The sequence below is a fragment of the Prionailurus viverrinus genome, chromosome A1 (assembly GCF_022837055.1).
Source record: "Prionailurus viverrinus isolate Anna chromosome A1, UM_Priviv_1.0, whole genome shotgun sequence".
Lineage (NCBI taxonomy): Eukaryota > Metazoa > Chordata > Mammalia > Carnivora > Felidae > Prionailurus > Prionailurus viverrinus.
In genome coordinates, this window is record NC_062561.1 from 129,144,318 (window position 1) to 129,166,330 (window position 22,013).

At 36.5% G+C, this 22,013-nt stretch overlaps 1 protein-coding gene and 1 non-coding gene across 3 annotated transcripts in view; both read right to left on the reverse strand.

The window, feature by feature from the left end:
- Positions 1–1,828: 1,828 nt before the first annotated feature.
- Positions 1,829–22,013, reverse strand: part of DEPDC1B (DEP domain containing 1B) — an 84,384-nt gene continuing 64,199 nt past the window's right edge. For both annotated transcript variants that reach the window (XM_047877456.1, XM_047877464.1), the window contains 4 exons: positions 13,895–14,061; positions 11,476–11,652; positions 4,110–4,295; positions 1,829–2,828 (listed from right to left, as the gene is read on the reverse strand). In XM_047877456.1, the coding sequence (XP_047733412.1) occupies positions 2,667–2,828; positions 4,110–4,295; positions 11,476–11,652; positions 13,895–14,061 (692 nt within the window). In that variant the 3' untranslated portion in view covers positions 1,829–2,666. The remainder of the gene's footprint in view (positions 2,829–4,109; positions 4,296–11,475; positions 11,653–13,894; positions 14,062–22,013) is intronic.
- On the reverse strand, positions 8,617–8,747 carry LOC125147517 (small nucleolar RNA SNORA18). Its single transcript, XR_007145226.1, has one exon. It is a non-coding gene; the product is annotated as a small nucleolar RNA SNORA18 (small nucleolar RNA).

Consider the following 22,013-nt stretch of genomic DNA (forward strand, 5'->3'; position numbering starts at 1 on the left):
GTTCCTGGCCTGAGGGGCCTCTCCATAGGGCAGCTCACGCAGGTCAGCTGGCTTTCCCCTCAGAGCAGGCCTGGGAAAGAGAGAGGGAGGGCAAGCAAGACGGAAACTGGGTCTTTATGTACTCTAATCTCAAGAGATATCCTATCACTTTTGTCATATTCTATTTGTTACAAATGTGTCACTACACCCAACTTAACATTCAAGGAAAGATTACACAAATACCAACAGGCAGGGGTCACTGGGGACATTTTAAATTCCATAGACTGCAGAAATGAAAAACAAAAACTGTCATTGTTTGCTTATTATGTAGTGAATATGTAGGAAATAAAAAAAAAAATCACACTAGATGTTTAGAATAGAAAAGACTAGGGGCACCTGGGTGGCTCAGTCAGTTGAGTCCAACTTCAGCTCAAATCGTGATCTCACGTTTCTTGAGTTCAAGCCTCACATCAGGCTCTGTGCTGACAGCTCAGAGCCTGGAACCTGCTTCAGATTTTGTGTCTCCCTCTCTCTCTATGCCTTCCTCTCTCTCTCAAAAATAAATACACATTAAAAAAAACAGGAAAGCCTAGCAGGGAGTTTGGATACAAATATCAGTACACAAAAATCAGTTTTATACTATATATAAGCAAGAAGCTGAAAGTGGAAATTTTAAAAATAGCCCCCTTCATAATAGGATCAAACAAGAGGTATTTTTCAGTTCAATAATAACTAGTGAAGTTAGGGATGGATACTATTTACTTTTGCATATACTTGAAATTTTTGATACTAACATATTTTTTAAAAGTATCAAATACCTAGGAGGAACACATCTAACAAACGATTTGCAAACCTTCGCAGAGATTTTTTTTCTCATTTATTCTAAATAAATGGAAAGATAAACTATGTTCATCCACTGGAAGACTTAATATTGTAAATATAGCAATTATCTCCAAATTGATTTATAAATTCAATACAATCCAAATCAAAATCTCAGAGGTGTGTGTGTGTGTGTGTGTGTGTGTGTGCGCGCGCGCGCGCACATGTGTAAAGCTTGACAGGCTGATACTAAAATCTGAATAAAAATGGAAAAAGTAAAAAAAACATATACAGTAGAAGTCTTTGGCTAAACCATATCCATAACACAAAGTAAAACCATAATGAGATACCATTATACACCCACCACATTGACAACAATTCAAACTCTGACAATAGCAAGTTTTGGTGAGGACATTAAGCAAAAAGAACTCCTAGACACTGTCAATGGGAAGGTTTACCGGAGCGCAAAGAAAGCAGAAGTAGACTTATTCTTTGCTCTAAACATCATTCTAAGATCTGAAAACAAATCCTGAAATACTAAAAATCTCCCATTCTTTTACCTATTCGGAGGGAAAGGTGGTATCCAAACCAAGAGGAATACTTTTATCCACTTGTAAGTAAACAAAATCTGAGTCACATGTAGGAGGCATTCTGCAACAAAAGACCAGGGCCAGAGGGCAAAGGCAAGGAAATCCAGTCCAAAGCCAACTAGTGACTGTTACTCTTAAAATTTAGGGTAATTACTTACAGAAGAAGGCTTCCAGATGCTCCATACTCTAAGTGTACCATTATTTGCAAAAGGGCAAAGCAAACTGGGTCTTTATGTACTCTAATCTCAAGAGATATCCTATCACTTAGCCACAACGGACAAAGGCTCCTGAAGGCTCATAAAAAGCCTAAACATCACTCATTTTATCATAGAAATAAATGAATGATGTGAGGACACTGGCCAAGATGATGAACTTCAGCATCTGAAGATGTTTTCTAACTGAACTAAATAAATACCAAAAAAGAAACACCACAGAGCATAAAAAAACAAAAACCAGTATTTATTTACATTCCATTTACTTTCCAAAGGACGAGGAAGGTGGGAGAAATACAAAGGAAGTAGTCTTGTTTTACTTAACCTATTTGTGCTTTTCACGAAACAACAAAGACCTGACTCACAATCACAGGAACAAGGGGACCCAAAAAGATTACTCAGTTCAATTTTCCATCTCCAGCCAAGACTGAAATTATACCACTGCAGGCAAATGAAAATCAACCCCACATATAGGTGAACACCAGTTAATATATGTTCTAAAAGAACCAGCTTTAGTTAAAGCTGTCATAACATCCAACGAATCTGCAATAAAAGACACAGTCATAATGTGGAGCCTTAAGACTCTCTGTACAACAATGAAAACCAAATTTTACACAAAGAGAAGTCACAACTATTAAGCTGTGAAGTCAAGAGCATCACAGTAGCAGTACCCAGTGTCTCTCTTATTCAAGTACATACACTATTTTTAAAACTTGGTTATAACAAAGACATCAGTAACTGAAATGTACAATTATTTTATTAACACCATGAAAGATAACAAATAAAAAAATAAAACTACCCACAAATTTTGTAACAATTACAGACACGCATATTAACCATACCACTATACATTTGTCTCAACTTTTAACTGACTTGTACACTTTAAAAATAGCATTGGGTTTTACAAAAATACTGATAATGGCTCAACATTTTAGGAAGTCCGGTAACTTTATGTTTTCCGTAGCCTCTATTTTCTGCTCTTCTTTCTTCCATCGCCATAATCCTCCTATAACCACCAATTTGCTCGAGGCAACAGCAACAGAGATCTCTAAGAGCAATGTAAGTACTACATCCGAAAACTTCTAGTTCTTTGAAATGGTTGGAAAGGGTTTTTTAGTGCCCACATCAGGAGCTGTGGTTTCGGTTTCGGTTTTTCAGGAAACAGAAGTGCTTCACTTTCTGGTGTAGGAAATCGTTCTTGGTAGACTTCAGGATAGGATTTTTGAAACTAAAAAAAAAAAAAAAAAAAAAGATTCAAGATGAGTCAAAAAAAACCCACATAAGGGCCAATAAAATTAGGAGATCTAATTTTAAAATTAAAGACTTTCTGATCTGATTCCATACAAGCTGTTTTTGTTTTGTTTCAGTGTTTATTGTTCTCTATCAGAAAAGAGAATAACAAGACAACTAATCGTAATCAAATTCACTCCAACACAAATCCATTTCTTTTGGTAAGATCATTTGATTCCACTTGCTATAGATCTAATTCAATTTAAATTTGATCAAAGCTTCAAATACACTTCTCATTTTGGTCTTATTTCTTAAAATTTCCCCCACTGCTAACTATAAATAGACTTCACTTTAAAAATATTCACAAGTAATCCTGACTTGAAAATAACTTATGTTCTACACAGTTAAAGAAAATTTTGGCCCAACTACATTTCACGATCTCCCAGCTTCTCCAACTCAGTCCCACCTGCTTCTGCTCAAATGGAAGGGAAAACATTCCAGTATATATGACTTTATGAAAAGCTTAAAGAGAGGCAATATGCTTTTCCTTCATCCTCAACACTGAACTCTTCTCCAAAATTACTGAGAAAAATACGATTGGGAGTCTAGAACTCTGGTGATCTGTGTATAATCCTATATGCATGATGTGATCAGGGATCAAGCTTGCAGGAGTCAGACTTCAAAAATAAAAACAATTCACTTAATCTGGAATCAATACTTTAAGAATGGTTGAAGTAAATCTAGTGTGAGTTAAACACTATTCAATGAAACCCTAAACCTTGTTCCTAGCAGGAACTAAAAACTTTTAGTGCTGCCCGAGGCAAAAAAACAATTTGATACTGGTGATCTAAAACCAAAGCCTTTCCAGTTTTACACATTTTCTATTTGCAAATTCAGTATAATTTGCCTTTCAAAAAAAAAAAAATCAAAAGGAACCTGTCCTCATTTGATAGTTTCTCTGAATTTAAAGTAATTACTCCACTAACACATCAAGCCACATACCAAAACAAAGGACAAATAATAGAGAAGAGCTCCACAAATGAAGAGTTCAACAATGGTAAAATATCTACACTGGAAAATAAAGACGTGGAAAACAGACCACAATTGTGTAAAACAATGAGACTGCCGGAATGTATAAATTGAGTAATATACTTTCAAAACTGCTATGTCATAGAAGATGAGATTTATGTGAAACTTAGTAAAACAGAGAATAAAAAGAAAAAATATAAGAACAGCAGGCAGAAGAAGAAATGACTTCTAAAGAATATTCTTCTTTTACCTGCTTCAGTTTTTTCTTCTTCTCTTTGCTGGAGAGTTTGGCATCTGTTATGACTTCTTCCAGCAAGGCTGCCAGAGGTTCCTGAGAGCCGTATGCTCTCTGGTATTCAAACTCCCCTGGACTGATCTGACGGCAAAATGAGGGAGCAGATAGAGTGATATCCATATCAGCTCCTGGGTATTTTATCTAAGGCAAAAGGATTAATAGTGAATGGCATAAGTATATTTTCACATAAACTGCAAAAATTAGTTCAGATCAAATACAGCATATCTCCTACTAAAGGTACCACATCATTCTTCAATTTGGGGAAAACTCTTTGGTAAAAGGTAACAGTGTTTCTATAACTTCAAAAAAAATATCACAGTCACAGTTTTAAGTAAGAGATGTTTACCTTTTTAAACCCAAGATCCATTTTAATAAATAAAAAACCTGCGTGTTCTTTTACATAAAATCTTAAGTTGAAACATAAACTAAACATGTTGACAAAAATGATTCAAAACAATTATAATATTGACCACACTTTGTGGATCCCTTCCCACATCTGGAGAATCTGATCCTCTCTTTCTTGGGGATGGACAGAGAAACACATATAGCTTGGCTGTTATGTAGAGAGAAGTTCTACAACCATCTCCAAATATGTTAATACTGAAAATCAAGAAAAAAAATATTCAGACATTGTATAGGGCAAAAGGGAGAAGGAAGAAAAAAGAGGAAACATAATACCAAGACCTATAAATAAACGAGCATCCATTAAAAATATTTAATTTCAGGGGCATTTGGGTGGCCCAGTTGAATAAGCATTGGACCTTGCTCAGGTCATGAACCCATGGTTTGTGAGTTCTAGCCCCACATCAGGCTCTATGCTGTCAGCACAGAGCCTGCTTCAGATTCTCTGTTCCCCTCTCTCTCTGCCCCTCCCTGCTCATTCTCTCTCTCTCTCTCACAAATAAGTACGTAAAAACTTTAAAAATACATATATTTAATTTACATAAAGCAAATATCAACAGGTATAAAGGGAGAAACTGACAGTAATACAATCATAATAGGAGACTTTAACACCCCTCTTACATCAATGGAGAAGTCATCCAGACAGAAAATCAACAAGGTTAGATGGACGTAATAAATATATACAGAATATTTCATTCAAATACAGCAGAACACACATTCTTTTCAAATGTACATGGAACAGTCTCCAGCATAGATCACATCTTAGGCCACAAAACAAGACTCAGTAAATTTAAGAAGACTGAAATCATATCAAGCATCTTTTCCAATCACAACAGTGTAAAAGTAGAAATCAGTTATCAAAAGCAAACAAAAAAACAAAAAACCTGAAATAAACAAAAACATGTGCAACTAAATAATCAATGGATCAATGAAGAAATCAAAGAAGAAATTAAAAAAAAAAATACACGAAGACAAATGAAAATGAAAACACAATGGTCCGGGGCACCTGGGTAGCTTAGTCAGTTGAGACCCAAAATCTTAAAACTCCCAAAAGAAAACATAGGCTATAATCTCTTGGACATTACCCTAAACAACATATTTATGGATATGTATCCTCAGGCAAGGCAAACAAAAGTAAAAATAAGCTCCTGGGACTACACTAAAATAAAGAGATTTTGTATAGCAAACAAACAAACCAAATCAAAACAAACCAAACCAAACAAAAACAAAAACCCCCTCAACAAAACAAAAAGACAACACAGTGAATGGGAGAAAATATCTGCATATGATATATCCAATAAGGTTATACTATCCAAAATATAGAACTTATATAACTCAACATCAAAAAAACAAATAATCTGATTTAAAAATGGGCAGAAGACCGGAAAAGACATTTTTCCAAAGACGTACAGATGGCCAATAGAAACATGCAAAGATGCGCAACATCACTAATCATCCAGGAAACAGAAATCAAAACCACAATTAGATACCACCTCATACCAGTCACAATGGCTAGAATCAAAAAGACAGGAAATAACAACTGCTGGCAAGGATGTGGAGAAAAGGAACCCTCGTGCACTGTTAGTGGAATGGAAATTGGTGCAACCATTTTGGAAAATAGTATGAAAGTTCCTCAAAAAATTAAAAACAGAACTACCATATGATCCAGTAATTCCTCTTCTGGATGTTTACCCAAACAGAATGAAAATACTAATTTGAAAATAAATATGCACACACCTACGTTTATCACACACGAAGAACAAAACCTTGCCATTTGCAACAATTAAGGATAGAGCTAGAGAGTATAATGCTAACAGAAATAAGTTACTTAGAGAAAAAAATTACCATATAATTTCACTCATATGTGGAATTTAAGAAACAAACCAAAAATAAATAAATAAATAAATAAATAAATAAATAAATAAATAAATAAATAAATAAATAAATAAAAAAGCAAGCAAAGGGATAAAGAGAAAAACAAACCAAGAAACAGACTCTTAGCTATAGAGAACAAACTGATGGTTACCACAGGACAGATGGTGGGGGATGGGTAAAAAAAGGTTATGGGGATTAAACAGTGCACTTGTCATGATGAACACTGGGTGATGTACAGAACTGTTGAATCACTATATTACACTCTTGAAACTAATATAGCACTGTATGTTAGCTATACTGCAACTTCAAAAAAAAAAGTGTTATATACATGGAACATTACTCAGCCATAAAAAGAATGATATCTTGCCATTTGTGGTAACATAGATGGACCTATAAGATATTTTGCTAAGTGAAGTCAGATAGATAAAGTCAAACACCATATGATTTCACTTACATCTGGGATAAAAAAAAAAAAACAAATTAAAAAAAAACAAATTTACTCTCATATACAGAAGAAGGGGCACAGGGATGGGGGGAGATAGGCAAATAGATGAAGGGAATTAAGAGGTAAAAACTTCCAGTTAGAAAATATAAATAAGTCATAGACATGAAAAGTACAACATAGAGAATACAGTCAATAATGTAACAATGTTGTATAGTTACCATACTCATTGTGAGGAGCACTGAGTAATGTACAGAACTATGGAATGGCTATGTTATACACCTGAAACTAATGTAACACTATGGCAATTATACTTCAATTAGAAAGAAATTAAAGTGTTTTTTTAGGTAATAATTTTTTTCTGTACATGTTCCTTAAAATGTTTTATTAACTGTTAGATATTAACAAATATTATCTTATCCATTTCCTGATAGGATATATTAAAACGTCCCATTGCAATTGTGGATTTTCAAGTCAACTTGTAATTTTGTCATCATTATACATTCTGAGGATCATAATGTGCATACAAGTTCAAATATTTTTTCCTCCAATTTTATTTTTTATTAAATTTTATTAAATTTCTCATTATTCTTAATTCCAAAAATTTACATCACGGTTTTGCCAGTGCCTTCTTGCCAAAGATTACCAGGATGACATCTGTGGTCAAAAAGAGAGAGGTAGAATGAATTGTACTGCTAAAGATGACCACAAACCATAAATAACAATGGGATTGTATTGGGGTATGTGGCTGGTTCAGTCGGGGGAGCACGCGACTCGATCTCGGGGTTGTGAGCTCAAGCCTCACGTTAGGTGTAGAGATTACTTTAAAAAAATTAAATCTTTTAAAAAACAAGAACAGTGGAGTCTGTCAATGCGAAGGTGGTCAAATGGTCTAGGATTTGGACTTGTGAAACTCTTATAGAAATTAATACATTTAAAAAGCAGACATTTTTACAGGCGGATTGGGAACAAAGCACACCCACAGACGCAGGGAAGACCCATGCCCAATAAAGGCCTTCATGCCAGGCTGAAGGGGAAGACTTTTCTTTGCATGGAGCCAGTCTGCAAAGAGGTGATGTGGGTGTTTTATCAAATGCCCAAGTTTCAACAAAAGATCATAAGGCATACAAAGAAACTTGGAAACATGGTCCACTAAAATCAAATCCTAAATCTCCAGAAAGCAAGCCTAACAAAACACAGGCCTCAGACTTTAGTAGACAATGATTTTTTTTTTTTTTTTTTTTTTTTTTTTTTTTTTTTTTTTTTTTTTTTACTTTACACCCAAGTTAGCATGTAGTGCAACAATGATTTCAGGAGTAGATTCCTGAACGCCCCTTAGGTCAATAAATTTTTAATTAAAGAATTTTACATGTGATTCTTTGCACTGCCAATCACCACAGTTTCTCCAAAATCAGAATCATAATCTTCAAAATAGCCCTTTTGAAAAGCACTTTGGTTCAATCCCCAGTTGTCACTGTCACTCCAGAGTTCTTTTCAGTTGGACTTCTTTGATCTCCACTTGAATATGGACAGACTTCAAAAATTCCCCACACATTTAGGGTCAGAGTAGATGGATCTGATCTTCCTGGTGCTCAATTTCAGACAACCTCTAAATGTAAATGAGTGCAAATCATAATCACCCCTAAACTATCCCACCCTAAAACTGTAGAGATTGTTGGGATATGCCAATACCTAAGACTTAAAAAATTTGACTATTACATCTTTCACATAGTTTTAGCAGAAAGACGTCTTGTAGTTCTTCCTACAGATCTAAACACATAGTTCTGTGAATACAGTAAACCACACATATACTCTATGAGGAGTTTCCAATGATGTAGGTCTAGAGACAAAGCCCCATCAGGATAGACCTCAGTTAAAGTGTTCCATCTTCCCAAAAATATAACACCTTTTGTTCTTCTGCAGCCAGAAGCCTAGTAAGGAAAATTCTAGATATCTATGATTAAAGATAGCAAAGGAAGAAGAGGACTGTAGTCAAGGCTGATAAAAGGTTGGTGTCAAAAATAACACCTACCTCACAATTTATCTATCCCAGGATCAGCTGTGTAATTTCCCCAGAACAATCCAAGTAACATTGTTCATTTTCAGAGAAGCACTTTCCTAAATCTCACATGCTGTAGGGGCTGAGTAGTCCACATGAGAGAACAGAAATCTGATACTCAAACAACTGGTCAGCAATTCTACTGAGTACTTCCAACAGAGAAAATGTAATTGGACAAATGAGTGCTTACTGGTTTTATGTAGTGCCAGAGCAGTGCCCTCCTCAAGATCATGATAATGTGCAGTTAAATGAATCAGCACAGCTCAGCCTTCTGATCCTCAACTGAGAGCAAAGGGCTCAGTTATAAGCTGCTGCAGCATATGCCTGTGCTATGGGACACACAAACCCAACAAGCATATAGAGGAACATAGCTACTGCTATCAATTCTCCCTGCAGAAATTCAGTGAAGTATTTCTTCTTTACCTTTTTTATAGGTTAGGGTCATAGAAATATTGGGCGGAGGGAAGATTTAACTAAAACAGCACTAAGGTTATACTTTTTACCCGTTAAAACAGCAAAGGTATATGTGTTAATGATAATACCCAAAGTAGCACAAGGGTGCAAAGAAATGAACACTTTCTTAGACAATTCATGGGAATATACATTGGCATAATCATTCTAAAGGGAAATTTGGCAATATGCAATCAATACTTAAAATACACCCACATCTGACTCTTGATTTCAGCTCAGGTTGTGATCTCATGGTTGCGATATGGAGCCTTGCATCAGGCTCTGTGCTGATGGCATGGACCCTGCTTGGGATTCTCTCTCTTTCTCTCTCAAAATAAATAAATAAACTTAAAACAAATTATTCTTAGAAAATAATCAAGGATTACCACCACACCCCCCCCCAAAAAAAATCTAGCTACAAAAATATTTACTGGTAGGTTGTTTGCAAAATAGAGGGGGAAATGGAAACAATCTAACCAAAGAAACCCATTTAAATAAATTATGGTATATATCCATATTACCGAACACTATACTATCAATAATAACAATACTGTGGAATGACATAACACTAATGATGATGATAATATTAACAGCAGCTACCAACGGAGGGCCTAGTATGTGATAAATATTATTCTAAGCACTTTACACATCTTAAGCCATTCAATCCCTAAAACAACCCCAGGAGGTAGGTATTGTCAGGTAGAGGCTGAAGCAGAGACATTTTATAAAATGTGCCCAAGGTCACAGGGCCAATAAAGGGTATATCAAGAACACAAGTACCACTTAGCTCCAGGGTCTGAGCTCTCAACAACCCTGGTGTCAGTCAAGAATATTTAGTGATATGGGAAATATTTCTTGTTGTACTATCAAAAGAAAATAAGGCATAAAAGAAAAGAGCAAGAGTGAGAGAGAGAGAGGAAAGGGGAGGGGAGGGAATGGAAGGGAAGGGAGAAGAAGGGGGGAGGCAAGGCAAGACAAGACATGACACAGAAAAACATCTGAAAGACGATAATACTAACTGAATAGGTAGTGTTACTCTTAGAGTTTTTGGTGTACATTTTCTATAGTTTCCAAATTCTTTCAATAGATTAGGTTGACAATTACCCAAAATTTTTTATTTTAATTTTTAAATTGCACACTGAAACAGGTGAACTGTTATTCACCCTGAAAATACTTTGGGAGGTAGCAGCTCACTGGTCCTTAATCGTGGAACCTCAAAAAGTGCTTAAGCAGAAAGAGGGCCAATCATTCCAAAGGAGCTAAGCAGACCTTTTGCTTGCATTTATCAAGTTTCTGCTCCCACAGGCTGACATACAAACCCCACTTGGGGCCCATATAATAGTTATGCATTACATTTCTTCTGCATCATTTTAACAGAACAATAGTAAAAGCTACCTTTCAACGAGTACCTGCTATAAGTCAGACATTTATGCTAGGGGTTTTACAATACAGTATTCTACTCTTAGCAACAATTTTATAGAGCAGGTATGGCCCATTTTAACACTTGTAGAAACTACAATTCAGAGAGGTTAACAGACTTGCCCAAGGCCACAAAACCAGGAAAAGGGAAAACCAGGAACTGGCCCAGCCAGGACTTTACAGCTCTAAGGCCATTCTTCTACCACACCACGTTTTTTGGAGGCAGTGTGGTATGAGAGACCACGGATTCTGGAAATTGAGTTTATCTGTGTGAATCCTGGCTCTGTGACGTAAATTCTCCATGCCTTAGCTCACTGATCGAAAAAATGCAAATATCAATTGTATGTAGGTCACAGGGCGATTATGATCAAGACATGTATTACACATAAATCATTTCCATCAGGAAGTATATGCAGATTCTAAACAAATTCATTTAAGGAAGTTGCAATCAGAAGTATGCAGCATTGATTACATAACCAAACCAAGTAAGCATTCTATAAGTTTTCAATAATACCAAACACATATAGAGCTTACCATGCAGCAAGCCCTGTTGGAAGCACTTTGTACAGATTTATTCACTGACTTCTTCCCAACAAGAGGTTCCAAGAAACCTAGCAAGTTTACATGACTTTCTTCTGGCAATTTTAAAGGACTGGTACCATCCCTTTCTTTACCTGGACTCTTCGTAGATGAGCCACACGCTCCTCTATGGAGGTCTGCAAGGCCAAAGGGACTTTCAAAATCTCTTGGTAATTGTCCATTAGAAACGTCACCAACCTCACAGCTAATAACTCATCCAAGTCTACTTCATCCTTGGAACACAAGATGCAACGGGAAAATGTCTGAACCATCTGAAACAAGAAGGGGAGGTATTTTTTCATGAAACACAGATGAAGTCTTCTTTCCCTACAATGAACTGAGTTCAATCTAATTTGCAAAAGCAAATGTGACTAGTCAGGGAGAAATGGCCCACAGGACAGGGTACACATCTAATCTGGCACCTGGCCATACCTGGTCATCTGAGATGGGCTGATTTTTATCAACCAGCAAAACAGAAGGTGCGTCTCATCTCACAGAGACTCAGCACACATGCTTGTCTGAGCAGTTTTTAAAGCACACCCCTTTACAGACAGTTTTAAACATTTATAAATGAATTCTGAAAATTATTATCACTACCATTACTTGAATCATGTTGCATTTCAAAGTTCAAAGTACTTTAAAGCCATTTAGTTTACTAATATCCTTATTTCACTATTGATTTTTTTTAAAATCTGCTAGCACAACATAAATGCCTCAACAGTTATGTTTTTTCCCAGTTAATTGTAATTTTCTCTAGGATTTTGGGTGTACATTTAACAATCACATTTGAACAAAATCATCAGACTTTGTAACAAGTTCATTAAATGATTTGACTTTACAAAAAGCAGAAATATAAAAAATATTATGTAGCTGCTTTCATAGAAGGCATATTAACTATTTCCTTCTTTAATACTATCCTTTGGATAGATACTTTTTCCTTTTCCTACTAATTTTACTGCTGACAATCTTATTTTGAAACCTACAAGCATGAATCATGTAATTCTGCTTAATTAGACTTCATTTCATCAACTTAATGCAGAGGATCCTTTATTTTTCATTCACATGTACGTGTACAGAGAGACACGGAGACAGACATTTTTTACCTGGAGACTATGGACCTTAGGGAATCTGAATGCCTTGAAATTGTATGCAAAATTTTACATGTGTATCCTCCTGGGGAACAGTGCAAAGTTTTCTTCAGCCTTTCACAAAGGCCCATTAGCCCCATTACCTATCTACCCAACCAAAACCAAGGTCAAGAATCCCTCTATTGGGCACTGAGTGCTCCTCTGATCTTACCCCACCCCACACTTCTAAAACTGGACCAGAGGACCCCCAGAGGTACACCATGGTTCACCTGGACGTGAAAAGGACATACACCTCAAAGAAGCATTAAATTTGCTCTAAGGCCTCCAATTTTGAGGAAAATTAAAAATTTTTGTAATAAGAAATTCTAAACATAAACCCTATTTTAAAAGACATACTAACATTAGCAAAGTAGAATTTAAAATTAGCGTATGTGGCACACATGGGTGGCTCAATGAGTTAAGCGTCTGACTTTGGCTCAGGTCACGATTTCACGGTTCATGAGTTTGAGCCCCACATCAGGTTCTGCGCTGACAGAGCACAGCCTGCTTAGGATTCTCTTTCCCTCCTTCCCTCTCTGCTCCTCCCCTGCTTGCTCTTTCTCTCCTTCAAAAATAAATAAATAGATAGATAGATAGATAGATAGATAGATAGATAGATAGATAGAGGCGCCTGGGTGGCTCAGTCGGTTGGTTGGGCGTCCAACTTTGGTTCAAGTCATGATCTCACAGCTCATGAGTTCGAGCCCCGCATCGGGCTCTGTGCTGACAGCTCAGAGCCTGGAGCCTGCTTCGGATTCTGTGTCTCCCTCTCTCTCTGCCCCTAGCTCACTCACATCCTGTCTCTGTCTCTCTCAAAAATAAATAAACATTAAAAAAATAATAATAAAATAAATAAAAACTTCAAAAAATAATAAAATAAAATTAGCATACATTGGTAAGCAAAACTGAGAATATTTTATGGACCCTAAGATCATAACCTGAGTGAACAAGTTCTCAATCTCCCTACCAGGCTATCTGATCCAACTCTGTATTTTACTTCTTTCCCCTTTACCTCATTATACAGGCTGCATCCACTTGTTATAGTGACAAATGCTTCACCACCCTTTTTGTCGTGGAGGAAAGAATACTGTTTTCTTGAGAGACCGCTTATCCTCACTGTCCACCCTTCCTTCTCTTTATGTTGACAGTAGGCCCTAGGCAGCAGACCCCTTTAAACTCAGAGCCTATCCCTACTCACTCTCCACTTTGCATTATGTTATTTAAGACACTAACACCCAAAGTGTTTAGTGTTGGGGTGGTTTCCAAGCGATGGCTCTACAAGCAAGCCTGCCTTGCACCTTCCTCTGGCTGCCAAGCTAGTAAACTGTACTCAGGTGGATTTTATTGCCAAAACTGAAGTCAAGTTAGATGGTAGAGATCAACCTACCAGTGTTCGGGTACCAAGGCCATCACACAGGGGTGGCATCTCCTTATTTAGGCAGATTCTTGCCATCATCCTCATCAACAGCTGTAACTTCCTCCTATTTTCAGGTGGCAGGAGGAGGCAGCAAACCTGAAATGCTTCAATAGCCATTTTCTCTTTCTGTAACAAACCTGATTTAGAAAGAAGTTTTTAATCTTTTAAAACCAATAGCCAACTTGACTCCATTATGTTTACATTTTTCAAATTATGTACCATTAAAATTATATAGAACATGTACACATATCCAACTACGCTGGGCCCAATGATTATAGATCTAATGCATTGGCACCAAAAATACAAACCATCAACTAAGGATGACAAATATATAAAACAAATACAGCCATTTCCCTCTCTCAGATTTTTTGTAGTATTCTTTCCCAGCAAACCAAGAGCAGTCAGGTTAAGTCTAACCTAACACTCAACACTCACAGTTACTACAGGATGAAGACAGCATGAGCAAAGATATGAATGTGCCACTGCTGCCCTGAATTGCCCCCTTGTATTATGTCCCTGGGATGAGCAGGGTTACCATCTAACAGGATTCTCACGGCCTGAAAACAGGTCCGATTGGCCTACAGTCAGACCACTGCCAGATGGCTGCACTTCTTTCCAAACAACACACATCAAATAACCCTTCCTCACACATAAGCTGTTCTTCCTAGCTAAGTGTACCGATTCAATCATGTTATATGCCAGCCCTCCTCAACCAAACTACAGTCTTCTAATACTGTGCTACAAATCACGGTTCTCTAATACTGTGCTCTCTTCAACCACATTTGTCCCCAGACACATCCACATCCAAACCCTCTAATGAGAAGAAACTGCTTTCATCAATTTATTTGTTCCATGTCCAACCTCTTCAAGTTCCCAATGGTTTCTCTTAGAGGCAAAACCATCTTTGGCACCCAGTAAGTATTTCTGACCATCTATGATATGCCAGGAACTGTGCCAAGTCTTGGAAATATGAAAATATGCCAGGTCCCTCACTCTGAAGAGCTGATGTGCTATGAGGAGACACCCATTAAAAAATTGTAAATGGCAAAATGTGAGAGGTGCTGCAAGAGACATCTGCAAGGGCAACATTAGGGAAATTATAAGTCATTCCTTAGGACACAGCACAGGCTTGGCATAGAAGTAAAGCTGGAAAGGTCAACAGAGATGAGATCCGAAAAGGCCTTGAACGCCAGACTAAGGAGCTTGGGTTTGGCCCTGATGGCAGTGGGTGGGCATGGGAGAGAAAAGGAGGCAGAAGGGGAGCTTTAATACACCAAGTTCAATCCTAGATGTTCACTGAAAATACTGCTGCTGATTCTCATCACTAGACCTTCTTTCAACTCTATATAATCAGGTCTATGAAAAGAAAAAAGGTTTATGATCAAATATTAATTCTTTCTTTCACTTATCCAACAAATATTTATTAAGCCTTGCCTGTATTCCAGGAACTATTTTAGAAGAGGACATACAGTAGGAAATAAAAACAAAATCCTTGCCTGATGTCATGGAGCTTACTTTCCAGCAGATAATAAGCAAAGAGGTACAAACATATGGCAGGTGGAAAAATGCTATGGAGAAAAAAGAAAGGAGCAGGGGAGTGATGGGATGTGCTCAGAAAAACATTTCTGGTTTTTTGGGAAAAGTCTCTAAGGAGGTGAAATTTGAGCAGAGATCTGAAGGAAATGAGAGTAAGCCAGGGAAGTTATCTGAGAGACAAATTTCCAAGGTGGAGGAAAGAGCAATGACAGAGATTGTGACACGAGAGTATGTTTGGAGTGTGTGAGGAAAAGCAGTGAGGCCAGTGTGAAGACAGAAGAGTGTATAAGAGCATTCAAACAGGAAAGGAGGTTAGAGTGGAAGGTAAGAGCCACACCAGGCAGAACCCCGTAGGCTACCATTAAGAATTTTGAGTTTTATTATGAGTGACCTCAGAAAACACTGGAGGGTTCTGGGCAGGGGAATCATTAACCTGAATTACTTTTTATTCTGGCAGCTCTAGAGAGAAGAGATTGTAAGGGGGTAACACAGAAGGAGGAAGATGAGAAGCATGATGACAGTCTGGATAAGATAGAAGAAGTGGAACTAGTAAGAACTAATTAAATTCTAAATCTCTTTCTCCACAAAGCCTTCTACTTTTTCCATAAAGCTTTCTATCACATTAGCCCACAAATCCCTTCTTTTTCCAAATTATAAACACCTTTTGACAGACTTTACCTTATTTTATTATGATTCATGTATATATACAATAGGTATATTGTATATATGTACTGTTTTATTAAAGAGAGAGCAAGCTAATTGAAAGCATAATCCATTTCCTTTGGCAAGCCTTACTTCCTGATAAAGTACAGGTGAACATTCAAATACCTATTTGTCAATAGAGTATTACATGGCTATTAAAAAATGGTAAATTTTGAAGTTATGAAACAATATTTCCAGTACAATATTTATGAAGAAAATCACAATAATAAACCTTATAAAAATAAGGTAGTAAAAAGGAAAAAGATCAAGACTACATCAATTTGCTTTTAATTTTCAGATTTCTTTGTTGGGACACTGTTAAACTAACACATAAAAGTTACATTCATCAAATCTTTTAAAAAGTCTAAATTCTAAACTTCCAGTTGCTTAAATCCCAAACTTGGAGTTGGTCATGATTCTGGGTTTTATGAAAATTAGGGTGAGAATGTTTCAGTAAATCCATCTCAGGAATTAATCTACACAAACCTACACAAATAGGAGACAAAGTCCACCCTTGACTCGCATACATCCCAATAACTCACTGGGCCCCCTGTGAAGCCAGGGACTCCCTTCCTTCTGCCATGGATCCCAAGTGAGAACTCCCTGCAATTCATTCCAATTGCCAACTTCCCACCTCCTGTAAAAAGAGAATGCTACTGATACCTTCCTCCATTAAATTCCTAATCTCCCCCAAAACAATGCCGCAGCCTCTGGCTGTGGAGGAGCCACCATCAATAGTTTGAATGAGGGAAGCTCCTGCTGAACAACACTCTAGAATGTGGAAGGAAGGAGAGTTGCTTATGCCCAAAGCTTGAAGAGTAACATGAAACTATGGGGCTCCTAATACTCCCTCCTGGAGCCTGGAATGTATTTTACCAGAGGAAGGAAGAACAAAACAAAACAAAACAAAACAAAACACTGTAGGGACTGATTAGGCCTACAGTACCATTAGCTTTTAACTACAGCTAAAATCATAATGAATTAAGTACATTCTATAAATTGATCTTATAACTTAGCTGTCCTTTACAGCACTGCTTCTTGGGGAGGGAGGCAAGGAGCAGAACATTGTTCTAAACAACATACTCTGAAAGGTTTACAACAAAACCTGTCATTTTGACATAATTTAATAATTTATCAGATAAAATTAAAAAATTAAAGTGTTCCTACCTCCCAAAAGGTATAAAAATTGGTACTCCTAATGCCCCCTACTTGTTCTTTTTTTTTTTTTTTAGAGAGAGAGAGAGTGTGCATGAGTGGGAGGGTAGGGGTGTCAGAGAAAGAGAGAAAGAGAATGAATCTCAAGCAGGCTCCACACTTAGCCTGAGGCAGGGCTCAATCCCATGACCCTGGGATCATGACCTGAACCCAAATTCAAGAGCCAGACACTTAACCGACTGAGCCACCCAGGCACCTCTGTTTTTTCTAATTATACATTATCACCTCCTAATACACTACAGAATTTACTTTTTTGTTATCTACCATTGTTTCCCCTCTGCCTTACTAAAATGTAAGCTCTACACGGGCAGGGATTCCTTTCAGTTTTGTTTACTGATACCTCCAACAGGTAGAACACCACCTGGTAGATCACAGGTGCTTACTAAATATATTCTGTGGTGAACATGTGAATGAATGACTATATGAATGAAGGAATAACAATGAGTCCTCCCTTGCTAGGACTGGAACTAGAATATCTGGCTTAAGTCCCCGGTCCCATTGATTGTATATGCTTGGACAAGTCACTTAACCTCCATGAATCCCAATTAACCCAGCAGTAAATTGTGGTGGACGGCCATAAAACCGAATCATTGTACTGAACTGAGGGCCCATAGGCTATAAAAGAAAGCCTACGTGAATTGAAACTTTTAATAGCATTGATGATAGGTGCTGCTGCTGCTACTACTACAATTACTACTACTAAATTAAAGCATTAAGACTAATACCAGGGTGGAAAATAGGATGCAAATCAGATGCAACTTTGGCTAGATTTTCTTAAAAAGTCAGTTAAGAAATGTACTGTACACTAGTACACAGACATGAATTTGGCTCTGGATCTCTGTGATGAGAGAATAAATAAAGTCCCACAATGCCCCAGCAGAACTGTATTACTGAGTAACAAATCATCTAAGAATGCCCTCCTCAAGCCTATATGCCTCAGCAGTTGCATAACCCCATGACAGAGGATGGAAAAAAATATAAACATATGTAAACATCATCTCATGCAATGGTTATGTCAACTTGACCATGTGTAATTCAGAAAGACTCACAATTATGACTTTTTGGGTCACTGGAACAATCTCATGCCCACATTATTATTAGGTAAAAACAGCTATGTCTGACTTACTGATGTTAGAAGATCTATAACAACCCTTAAATTTTTCTTGACTTTTTAGCTGAAAGAATGTGGATGCCTTTGTTGCCATCAATGACAGAACTATCACAATATTTGGTAGTTGGCCCCTTGTTAACCTAAAGATTATAGAAGTCTTTGTTAGAATTAACTACTAATGTATAATGTACAACGCTACAGTCTTAAAACTTAGGTGAAAGTTGTTCTTTAGGCAAAAGGCTTACCTTTCAACAGCGTTTAATTTGCTAACTGACATAGCAACTGTGTGGCTGAACACAACATTTCAAGGATGAACTACAACAGCTGACCTGCTTTTGTTGCTTACTCCAATCAAGTAATTCAAATAGATAAAAAGTTCATTGAGAAAAACACCAAAGAAATTATCTCATGTCCATAAGTGGCAAGAATTAGGAGTAGGGACTCACCTGACATGAAAGCAAGACTTGCTACAAAGCTATAGTTAATTAAACAGTATGATGCTACCATGAGAAAACATAAAAGACCAACACGACAAATTTGGAAGTCTAGAAACAGGCCCAAGTATGCTTGGGAACCTGATACATCACAGAAATGTCATCACCAATCAGCAAGGAAAGAATGGTCTGTTCAAAAAAGGTGTTTGGAATAGCCTAATAACCATATGTCAGGAAAAAAATTAAATCATTAAAATTAAATTATTAATTTACACAAGGCCCAGACTAACCCTCCCTCCACAAACAGCTAGAAAACTGGACAAATTTTATGCAATAACAATTTCTATACATGGGATAGCGAAACAGTACCATAATTCCTGAGAAAAGAGAACAAAACAAACAAGCTCTACAATTTCCCCACATTATGCCTAGAGGCACATTCTAAATCATGTATCAGAGACAGAGAGCTCAAGCAGACGGAAGAGACAGATTGGAGTTTGTGGAGGCTGAGTCAGCTGGACATTGCAAAGCAGAGTTCCAACTGCAGGGAACTAAACAGAAGAAGGGTTCCATAAACCTGCATAGAAATCCCCTGAGACTCTGATGAACACTGAAATGCATATACATGATTAAGGCAAAACTCTAGGAGGTCATACAAAAAACAACCAGTGAGCTTTGAGCTGAACAGTTCCCAGAGCTCACATAGAAGAGAGCCCTGCTGATCACTGAAGGCATTCCACAGAAAGCCCAGCAGGATTATGCTTCAATAGTAGGACCAAACTTCACTTCAGTAAAGGTTAATCTAATCTGGCCTTAAAAACAGATTTAAAAATAAGACACAAATGAATCAAAAAGAAATTCAATTAAATTAACTGCCTAAGAGAACAAAGCTTACCTCTTCAAAGGAAGATAACAAAATTCAGATACTCAACAAGGAAAAACATTTTGTTCAAACAAAATCACGAGACATACCAAGAAGCAAAAAAGTATGACCCATGGCAGGAGAAAAAATTAGTAGAAAATCATAAAAATAGCCACAGATAAAGAACTTAGAGAAAAGTATGTTACAAAAGATATTCTATGTTCTCATATTATTAGAAAATATATAAATACAGGAAGGAGAAAATGGAAGATATAAAGAAAAACCAAATGGAACTTCTAGAAATGAAAAATCCTCATCCTCAAAAGAAACACTCACTAGGTGAGAACCATAGCAGATTAACACTTCAAAAAAAGAAAAAAGAAAACTTAAATTCACAGTAAATGAATCAGCCAAAATAGAAGCAAAGTAGGCAAAAAAGTAGGGAAAAAAATAAACAGAGCTGCAGCAAACTGTGGGAAAGCATCAGATGACCTAAACTCTGTGTCATTAGAAAAGTAGGAGTCACAGAAAAAAATATTTGAAGAAATAATTGCTAAAAATGTTCCAAATTTGGTGAAATCGATAAATCAACAGAATAAAGAAATTCAATGAATAAAAGGGCAAAAAACACAAAAAAATACTCTTAAAAGCACATTATAATTAAATTCCCAAAATCAGTGATAAAGAAAATCTCAAAAACAGTCAGAGGGAAAAAAGGCACATTACAAACAGAAGAACAAAAATAAGTAATGACCATAGACTTTTCTTCAGAAACTACTCAAGCCAGAAAACACCTTCAAAGTGCTAAATAAAGAAAATTATCTTAGAATTCTATATCCATTGAAAATACTTTCCAGAATTAAGTCTGAAGAAAGACGTTTCAGAACCCCAACCTCCCTCTAAAAATCTACAGCCAAGAGACCTATACCATAAAAATGTCACAGGACATTATTCCAGCAGAAGGAAAATGATACCAGATGGTAATGATACCAGATGGATCTGCATAAAGGAATGAAGATTCCCAGAAAAGATTAATATGTGAATAAATGAAAAGAATAATATGTGAATAAAAGATTGCTTTGTGTTCCTTAATTTCTTTAAAAGAAAATTACCTACCCAAAGAAAAAATAACATACAGCAGGGTTGATTACAAATGTTATAAAAGAATATATCACACAAAATGGATGATGATAATATCAGAAAGGATAGAAAAGAGAAAAAAAAAGGATACGGTAACATGATAACATTATATGTGAAGAAATATGATATTTAAAGGTAAGCAATGGTTTCTTGAGACAAAAAGCATGAACCATAAAAGAAAATGATAAAATAGACTTCATCAAAACTAAAAGCTTCTGCTTTTTCAAAGACATTGTTAAGGAAAAGAAACAAAAGACCACAATTTGGGAGAAAATATTTACAATACATAATCAAAGAAAGGACTTATAGGCAGAATATGCAAACACCTCTTACAACTCAATAAGAGAACAAACAAGCCAATAAAAAGCAGAATATTTCAATAGACACTTCACAAAAGAAGATAACAGAAAAGCCATTGGGCAAATGAAAACATGCTCAATATAACTAGTCATTAGATACATACAGCTAAAAACCACAGATATAGCACTACCCACCTACTAAGTGAGCTACAACAAAAGACTGACAGTATCAAATGTTGACAAGGATGTAGAACTACCAAAACTCTTACACATCATTGATGGGGATGTAAAATGGCACAACAATTCTGGAAAATACCTTGTCAGTTTCATAATGAAAGTAAATATACATTTATCATATGACTCAGCAATTCCACCCCTAACTATTTACTCAAAAGGAGTTAAGATACATGTTCATACAGCTTTATTCATAATGGCCCAAGAATGGATACAATCCACCTGTTCTGCAACAAGTAAATGGATAAACCAATTATGGTTTGTAGTATATCCATGCACTAGAATACTCAGCAAAACAAGCCAGATACAAAGTACATAGTGTATAATTCCACTTGTATGAAACGCTTAAAAAGAAAACCTAATCTATCAGATAAAAAGCTTCTATTTCTCGTTGTCTGGTGCCAGGGGTGGCGTTGGGGACTAAGAGAGAGCACAAGAGAACCTTCAGAACTAATGGAAATGACCTGTTAATTTAATGCTAATTACACTAGTATAAACTCATCAAAACTCACTGAACTGTACTTAAAATGAGTGCATATTAATTGTATATTATGTA